The 9,862-nt window shown below is 36.8% G+C and overlaps 1 protein-coding gene and 1 long non-coding RNA gene across 10 annotated transcripts in view; one reads left to right on the forward strand and one right to left on the reverse strand.

The window, feature by feature from the left end:
* LOC125768451 (uncharacterized) overlaps window positions 1-9,862 on the forward strand; it is a 109,806-nt gene that overhangs the window by 40,576 nt on the left and 59,368 nt on the right. The gene's annotated exons all lie outside the window — the stretch shown is intronic.
* The window catches only part of LOC125768437 (fat-like cadherin-related tumor suppressor homolog), a 102,804-nt gene continuing 99,066 nt past the window's right edge, over window positions 6,125-9,862 (reverse strand). For 6 of the 7 annotated variants that reach the window (XM_049436066.1, XM_049436072.1, XM_049436070.1 and 3 more), the window contains 4 exons: window positions 9,606-9,791; window positions 9,501-9,521; window positions 9,166-9,393; window positions 6,125-9,077 (listed from right to left, as the gene is read on the reverse strand). In XM_049436066.1, the coding sequence (XP_049292023.1) occupies window positions 8,746-9,077; window positions 9,166-9,393; window positions 9,501-9,521; window positions 9,606-9,791 (767 nt within the window). In that variant the 3' untranslated portion in view covers window positions 6,125-8,745. The remainder of the gene's footprint in view (window positions 9,078-9,165; window positions 9,394-9,500; window positions 9,522-9,605; window positions 9,792-9,862) is intronic. The other variant, XM_049436068.1, reaches the window with a different exon arrangement.

Consider the following 9,862-nt stretch of genomic DNA (forward strand, 5'->3'; position numbering starts at 1 on the left):
TTACTAACATTCAGCAAAGACAATCAGCAAATGTGTTTCAGCTGTGTGTTTCAATCAGCTAAAAAAAACAGTGTTTTACGCCGCAAAGTTATGTTAACGTTGTGCGGGTTGTCACGGATTATTCCCGTTACGTTTAATACCATAAGTAATATGGGACGATCAAAGTTCATATTTGCTATTTCTCACTGATTTGAATAAAGAATCTAAAAACCATCATATAATAAGAGAACATAATAAGAGCTCTATGCTTATAAGCGTTAGACAAATTACAATCATAAATTAGACAAATTAATGGTAGTTGTTTCTATTACCCATCAGCCGTTATTAAGGTGACATATTATTATTTTTTCATGGAAAATAAAAAGGCAAAAACTTTAAAGCTGCTGATTTTAGTTTTTACTTTTTAAACCTATGTTAGTAAAAATGAATAAAATATAAAACCATACTACCGAACACCATGTACATGTATATATGTAGATATATATATCATCGCGTCTGCTTTTCTGCATTTTGCTACGATTTTATTAACATACTCGTTCCATTTCTAGGGATAAAATTATGGTTAGATTATGGGCGCTTATCCTTTTTTCCATTCTTTGTATCACATACGTGCCCATATTAATAACCTTATCGATGCACTAATGAACAGGAAAAATATAATTCAGTTCGGGAATGTGTAATAAAAGAAACAAACCAATGAATCACAAACATTAGGATAATTTTCCTGTTGCCAAAGAAATAAAACATAATATTTCAATTTTCTTTCGTTGAAGTTGTTTTTATTTTTACATTTTTATGGTAATGGCGGTCAGTCAATGGTTAATGCAAAAAAATGTTATCATATCCCCAATTACCGGTGTTGCATATTTTTTCTCCACTTGGACGTTCACTTTTTATGGTGTCATTCGGACTCGAACAGCATGCGGGGAGGGATGCCATTTGCATGTTTGTCGTAAGTATTAATTTACGAGCTATCAGTATTTTGTTGCTGTTCTTCTTTAACAGGGGCGAACGGTTAAAACATGCAGGGAAGGTTTAAACGACATCCATTAAAATGTGTACAAAATTATGTGGACAAGAGTAGGAATGTGCGTATGTTCTACATAAAAGATAAAATATATTGAGAGAGTTTGTTACTTTGTTGATGCAACTGACCGAAAGATTGAAAATTCCCAAATTGTCGAGTCTTCCTTTTTTGCGTATTTGGATACTTGATGCACGTTTTATGAAAGGGAGAACAAAACGTTGGAAAACAAAGATTTTTTAAATAATTGCTTTGTTGCTCCTTAAAATGTTTAAAATGGATCAATGTATTTCAAATCTGGCTCTGATAAACACAAAAATCTCGTTCACGTATACACATACCAACCATAAAGTCAATTTTGCTACTATACCGTTGCTACTATACTGACATACAAATACACACTTTCCGATTCCGAACAATTTTGATTCAATCGCACAATTAATCAATTCACTCCACACAACTCCCTGTCACCATCAAAAAGATTGATATATTCAAGTGACGATATCATATTCAATTGCCTCTATTTCCATTCAATGAAAACCCGTGCAAAATTTAATCAGTGACAATTAAACATTTATAGATCTACAAAAACGAGACAGATAAAACCATAATTAACATTTTCAACCCAATGCGTCTGTTTGTGTTTTTGGCGGCAGGTAATTCGGTGGCATGAGTGCTTTCTCTAAATTCCATTGACACACTTGCAAGCTTCAATACCGTGTTAACACATGCTGAAAGGCAACCGCAAATATTTTGTTTTGTGGCTAATCGATTCTTTTTAAAGTAACCGAACGGATATGGAAGTGGTTTGTTGGTATTCAATTTCCGATATCATATTACCCGATCACCGCTTAATATTTGGTAACTAAACCTACAGGACGAGTTGCAAGAACGCTATACAAAGCAGGGGCATCGAACTTCCCTTTATCCTATCGGATGTTGGATGAAGGGAAAGGATGAGCGGAAGTTTGGTGGAAAATTCAATTTAAATTAGTGCCAGAGTCATTGATTGCGTCCTATTTGTATGCTAATATTCATTTGGCTAAATTGTGTGTAAATGAAGTGGGAGCCGTGATCAAACATAGAAGGAAACTGCCGCTCTTCAGTGCGCTTGATCGTTGTGTAGTTAAATCTAGTAAAGGATGCATAGAAAAGGGAAAAAAACACGTGTACGCAGAATATAAGAAAAAATGAGCAGAAACATTCATTTAACAACTTTTTATTCTTCGCTTGGCTTTGCACTAACCCTCATATTCCGCATTCTAGTAAAATTTTAATTTATATCGAAATTATTTAATTCAAATTTATACATGACCTCTGTGGACAAATACACCAAAACAGAGGGAAAGTAAATTTAATTTTGGATACTAGATAGGGAAAAAACCCTCCTTTCTAGTATAGATAATTGATTTCATTAGCCTTCGAACATTGTTGTCCGAGGAAGACTGATAATTTCGAACGATTTGAATGATAAGCCTGTTTTGGTTTGAATGTTGATACGTGTAGAGAGACAATAGTTGATGGTAGAAGTGCACTTCTTTATTCTTGAGTATATTCAATTAATTGTAGCAAATTTATAGACCCAAAAACGGATTGTTACACGCGCCGTCCGGATCGTACCAAGTGTTACTTGTGATAATTAAATGCCACCAACAACAATAAAATTTTTAGCTATTATCCAATGTAAAATGCATGAAGCTTGGGTATAAAAATGAAATACTATACAATGCTTAAAACGTTTTCATTGCATATTGAACCACTGCCCTGTATATTCAAAGTTATGAAAATTATACTAAACCATAAAAAAGGGGAAAACAAACCAAGCGAATAGATCGTGAACCTTGATAGCTGGTTGTAGGAAGTTGAAGGTACTAATATTTCAGTTGTTTAATTTATTTTTAAGCTTAAATTTCCCATAATTATTGTTTACTCTGGTGGGGTGGCGCGGTGGTGTATGTGATAAACGGCGCCAGCCCACACGGCAGGACCGGGGATCAAATCCCATACGAACCATCTCCTCGTAGCATGTATTGACTATCCTGCTACGTGGTAAAATAAGTCTTGATACGGCTAGATTCTAAACGAGCAAAAAAGAAAAAAATTGTTTGCTGTGGAGTATGTGTATAGAATATGGACTCAAACCAGTAAGCTATTTAATTAGCCTATAACGAATATTAAGCTTAGCACTCTTATCAGCATATCCATTATGTATACAGTGATATCACAGCCATTCACATTAATTACATAATTGATAGGGTATATGAAAAATATAGAAGATAAACGTATGTAATCGATAGAAAAAGAAAAATTGAGTATCATCGGATACATTCGATATCCGTATTTGGAAACCCAACAAGTACGAAACGTAGGATCTACAAGTTATCTCGAACTGAATAAGCCCCTCAGCAACGGATAACAAAAGATATTACCTTTCTCTAGTCACCTGAGGATGGGCCATACACTCTAATCAATCCTTGCCTAAGCTTACATTAAACTGAGCAAGATGTCTTAGAAGAATTCATTTTAAAATCGTTAGTAAGTAATGATATAGGTACCGGAAAATAGGCTTACACTGTTCTTCGAACAACAACAAAAAAAAGAAAAAAAAAACATTGATATCTTCAATCTTCAAAAAACTCTATCATAAACTTCGTGTAAGAGTTCAGGTTCAAGGAATCAATTTACTGTTGTCTATCGGGGTTGATTTTAAAGTCCGTCGTTGGCTCATGTATTCATTGATCGTAAACAGGGTGTCGTAACGAGAGTGTATTATTATCAGTAACCAACATACTGCTGATATTTTGCGATACCATGTACACCAGAAAGCACACACTAGGAAGTAACGATACCTTCATATGAAATACGGTTTGAAAATCCGCTCCTATCCAGTACGGTAGGCAGCTGGTTGAACAAGCTCAAATGGGTTACACGATCAATACTTTACGAACGCAGAGAACAAAACCTTCATGATACGATAACAAAAAGAGCTTCCTCTGCTTGTCCGTAAAGGAGTTGGATTAAAAGAGCGTAACATCGTCTTATAGATTGTCCAAACCTTTAGACGGAAGTTTCATAATGCGATATCTTGCAGATAGGGCGTTAAGTTATTTCCTTGACTTGTATTGTATTTGTTTTCCTGTTTGATTACGTTGATTTCAGTTTTGATTGTTCAGATTGTGTTTTGTAGGCTCACATACAAACACTCTTGTAAAATTCGGCTCCCTGGGAATTTATGTCATCGTATAAATTATCGATACAATTGAAAACATGTGACCAGAAGCGGGTTTAACGGTACGCGTACTGAGCGACCGCGGGGGCCCGAGCTGGCAAGCAGTAACGGTTCTAACGGTGGGAGGAGTAGACGGCCGGCTAGGGCCCCGTCGTTTGTAGGGGCTCCGAAAGAAGACAGAACATTTCATACGAAACGGAGCCCGAGCACAACCACCCCCACCCCCCACCCCCACCCGCTCATTCACTACCTAATCGAGCTCGAACACTAGAGGCCCCTTTAAAACCACGAAAGAACGTTGTCCAAGGAATGATATGGACAGCCGAGGCCCCAGCACTATCAATGGGTTGTTCTTCCTACCATATGCACAGGTTTGCGAGTGTGTTTTGGCTAACGGTATTTCACTGAGAAACCCCCCCCCCCCCACCCGCTCCGGTCATCGTTTGCGTAGCTGCATGGGCCCCGAGCAAGTGCAACAGGGGCCTCCAAAAATTACTTCCCCCCCCCCCCCCCCCCCCCCCCCGGTCCGCACTTTTTAAAACAGTTAAATCACCAGTCAGTTTTTTTTCCAAAATTCAGTTTATCTACAGTACGACCATACGTTTTTGGGCCCCAATTACCATTCCGCCTAGGGCCTCCGACAAGCCACTGCATGTGACGTGTTTTTGAAAACATAAGATGTTTGAAAAGTCTGTATCAGCTATTTGTCTTTTCAATTATTTTACTCCATGTGGTGAAGGGTCAAACAAGGGCCCTCTGGTTAGAAAATCAGTTTTTCCGACCGGTATAAAGCTTAGGTGCGGCCGAAGCCGTAATAACTAATTATAAATAAAGAAATAAATAATAAAGCTTAGGTGAGACTTTGGTACAGAATGCTGTTCAGATGGGGAATGTTATTATGCACTTAGCTTTTATTCTTGTACACCAATTCTCGTCTACAGTAGGAGAAAAATGCAACTCGCACGATAGTTTCCACGTGTCCCTCACACAAAAAAGGAAAATATGCATGCACGTTATCATCATTGCACGGTTATCTTATACATAATTTGAAGGAATTTTTAAGTTCATTATTTATTTATTGTACAAATTATTGCAAACAAACGTATTATTTTATGAGCACAAAAATAACTTCAATGTTTTATCTAAGAACCGCATCATATGCGACAAGTTGATTATTTAGCCTGATTTGATTTGGGGTTGGGTGGGTTGGTTGATGAAGGATCTATTTAGTACCCTTAAATCATTTACTATTTGTATTCCCATCAACTCCAAGTTTACATAAAAACCAAATTAAAAAAAAAACAAGAACAAACAAATCGAAAAGATAGGATAATCTCGTCAAAACTGTTCAACTTCAAAATTTCGCTAATCATAAAATACCTAAATCATAAAGAATGATATCATAACTAATATAAAAAGAAAATTTTCTAAAAATTATAAAAAAAATTCTAAAATTTTATGAAAAGAAAAAAAGAATCCTGCAAAGAGGTAACATTAACTACCGTAAGAGATAACATTAACTAACACATTCTGCCACAAGCGACCGGTAAAAAATCCGGAAACGATTCTATGACACCAAGAGAACATCTACGGAGGTAACACTCACTTTTAGCCTCTAGCCGGCATTCTACTGCATCGTATAGTTGTTCTTTTTTCGCATGTTGTCATGGATATTGATTCGATATTGTTTGCTATTGGTTATCGATAGTATATGCGATGAATGAGAAAAAATTCTTCATAGTTTTCTATCCATTCAACCAATAGTGAAGGATCTCTTCTCAAATGTCAAAGTTAAACAATTTTCTAACAGATCGGACGACGGAACGGCCGTGTTTTATAAATTATGTAAAAGTAAACACATGTTTTGTACATTTTAGTTTCAAAATTATTTATTTTAGATGCATAGAAATACAGCAAAATTTTCTTGATACAGGAGGGAAAGGGAGGGAAGGGGGAAGAGGATCGCCAAACTGTTACGTAAATAATAAAGGAGGGGAGGGGATCGCCGAACTATTACATCAATAATATAGGGGGATTCCTCCAGCGTTACGTTTTGTTACAATAAAAAAGGGGGGGGGGGGGGGGGTTAAAAATTCACAATTTTTGCATTACGTTGAATTATGCCTAATCTCGTGTTCTACTGCTTATTGTTTATCTCTTTTTGTAAAATATGTTTGTTTAGTCATCTTTTCCATTCCATGGAATTATTCCATTTCTCTTTTATTTTGTTTTCATTTCATGTTTTATTTCTTTCTGTATCTGTTTTCTTAATACTTTTGATATATTTGTTTGTTTTCCAGCCTACAGAAGGTAAAGGGGAAATCGGAGAGTTTTAGATTTACGTTTCATATAACTTTTGTGTTTCCATGTTTTCGATTGTATGTTTCGATTTGTTCCCGAATGTAAAAAAAGGATTTGCATTTCATTTACAATAGCGCTAGGATTTCACAATCCCCGTCTATTTACAATCATTTCTATTTATGATACGATTCGATTGTTTAATTAGTTTCTGTTAATGTTTCCAATATTTGGAATGCTAAGCATGCTAAGTGTTACTTTTTCTTTAACAACATTTTCTCTTTTTCTTCATCTTACTAGAATGTTGTTTAACATCTCCTCATTACAGTATACATTCTAAATTTAGACTATGATGAATTGTGGGGTTATGTGTTATCTTAATACATAAACGTGATTTTTTTTTCGTTCACGAGGTCTAGGTAAGGTAATGAAATCATTCCTATTCCAAAAATTAAAGTCCACTATAAATAAAAGGCAAGTATGTTTAGATCAGCCAACTCAAAACAAAAAAAATAATAAAAGAAATAATAAAAAAATCCTTTGAAGTAGATTCCATTTAAAAAATGCCTATTTTTAACCTATTGGAAACGTTGAATCTATTGCGGTGAATTTTACCGTTCATTTTAATAGTGTGGAATAATTAGTTACGACATTGGAATTCACTGTAAAAACATAAATTGAACATTTAATAACAAGTGATAGCATTATAAAGATGAACAAAACATTTTGGAAGAAAAGATGGCGTTAACTGAAGTTGCTTTACTTAAGGGATGTATCGTACCACGTTAGGTGACATACCTCCGATAAGCTCTGCATTTAAACAAGAAATCCATCCATGAGATTTTTTCTAGCAAAAGAACAAATAAAACCCTTTACAAATATTGCGTTGAATTAAAAGTACGACGGAAAATGCAAAGCAAATACTGAACTGGTAATTACTGTTGAATCTTCTAATGGAAGGTTTGTGTGTGTGTGCGCGTATGTGTAATCGGATTGGTTTGGAATCGTCTGTTACTTGTCCCTTTGGATGATTATGGATATTATGTTCACACATTATTTATAGGATTATTTTCGCTCTGCATATTCTGCGCTCATCACGTCGAATTCTATGTGATAAAAAGATATGTATAATTTTGTAGAATGGCCACAACCGAAAATAAAAGGTTGTTGTGTGTACAAAACAGTGATGGGTTCTACGGAGCGCACCCACTCTCCGATCTGCTTCCGGCTAGTGTCATTCCGGTTCCGACTCCGGAGAAAAAGAATCGCAAGTTCCGCTTGAAACCGCCTGGAACCGGGAATCGTCCGGAACCATCCGCAACCATCGGAATCGTCACCGTCGGATCGACGTAATTCAACGGAATTGTAGTCGGCTCATGCCAATTTTTTCGTGCTGCTGTCCATTATTGCACGGAAAAAACGAAGAACAGTTAATAAGGTTCGGGATGATTCCGACAGTTCCGGACGATTTCGACCGGTTCCGAAATTTTCAGAGGCATCCGGAACCAGCTCCGGTTTTTTTTGTTAATTTTGCCCAAATCTAGTACAAAACTAAGATATGGAATATCGTTCAGTTCTTTATCGCATTAATTGGTTGACATAAATCTTTTCTGTTCTACTTTGTTCCATTACGGAATGTTAGCGCAACGTATCGATCACTAAGATGGGTTTAAATAATAAAGAAGAGTTTGATTACAGAAACTCGGTTAGACAAGCTGTCGTAAGCTTAACAGACCACTTTTAAAACTGGACCCTGCTGTATATAGAGAACGAACAAAAATAAAACTTTAAATATTGAGATTATACCTAGGGACAAATAAGCATAAAACAATGTGGCACCTCATAATTGTTATCAAAACTAACAGGACTACAAAAGCGATGCTCCATTCATCATAACCTATCGAAATTGGCTACACTTCAAAGTTAAAATTAAAACAAATTATCCCACTAACAAGAAATAATAGCGCTTGAATGGTGGTGACTTTCGGAGCATTAATTGCACCGACTGCCTTTGCTCCAGCAATGGTAATAAGAATCGTACCGATTGTGATATTGGGTGGAATACTAAATTGTAAGCGCTATATAGCGTGGCGTCGTTAAACGTAAAAGTGACAAAAGTAGAAATATTAAAATAAGTCTTATCTGTTAACGCCATCTGTTCGTGTATACTGTTGCTGTCGATTAGCTGCCGCTGTCAAACTTCTGTCTGCTGTACAACGTTGCTCCACTTTACCTTTTGTTGCTTCGGTTTGGCTGTGACACCGATTCTGGTAGTGTTGGTTACGGAAGATGAATCAACACTACCGTTGAAGGAACCGGATTCATTGGCGGATGAGGTTGGCAGGGATGCAGGCTGAAACTGTTGATGATGATATGGACGATGGTGATGTTGGTCGTGAATAGACTGGTTATGGCCCTCTTCATACTCGGAGTCATCGATCTCGCACAGCTGCGTGGAAAGATCACTATTCGAGTGGTTCGAGCTGTCATGTGTGCGGGAATGGCTTAGTAGAGAGCTACCTTCGTCTTCACATTGAAGAAAAAACAAACAAATCAATTTGAAAAAGTGGGATTATATAATATTTGCGATAATTCATGGTAAATAATTGCTTACCAGTTTTTAAAACTAAATCGATATCACTGGGTTCGCGACGGTTCCGGCGCGTTTGAGGGAATCCGTACGACTCGACGTCATCGTCGTCCGACTCGACCAGCTGATGCCGGCCAATTTCGAGCCCGTTCAACGACTTTCTACCCGTCAGTGGCACATTTTCGCCTTCCGTTTCGCTCTGTATACTATACTTCGGCAAGTAACTGTTCGGATGACGCAGATAACTATCAGCTAAGTTTGAAAAGGGAATGAGAATGGCAGGAAATTATCAATTTAAAGGAAATGGGTTTTTAGGAAAGAAATGTTTTTTATTAGGTTAGTACATAAAAGGAACTTACGTGTTTTAACTTTTAAAGGCACTGCACCCATTCAAGGAGAAAATGAAATATTACATAATAATTGTTAGTAACAATACCTCTGTATTGTTTAATACAGAATCTTACCTGTGTTAAATCTATAATCTTCGCTGCCACTGTCGAGAGGATTCAAGCAGGATATGGAGGAGTTCTGCTCGAAACCTAACGAAAGCGGCTGCTCACTCTGATCGCATTCCGAGTCGTTCACATACTCCGACTCATTATCTTCGTTCAACGTTTCGATGTCGCGCGTCGAATCAATTGGGCCTAGAACTAAACAGATAGATTCTTGTAAGATACCCTTACCAGCCCATCCCCTTAGAGAATGTCCATAGGCTTTCCAG

Source organism: Anopheles funestus, chromosome 3RL (genome assembly GCF_943734845.2).
Source record: "Anopheles funestus chromosome 3RL, idAnoFuneDA-416_04, whole genome shotgun sequence".
NCBI classification, from domain to species: domain Eukaryota; kingdom Metazoa; phylum Arthropoda; class Insecta; order Diptera; family Culicidae; genus Anopheles; species Anopheles funestus.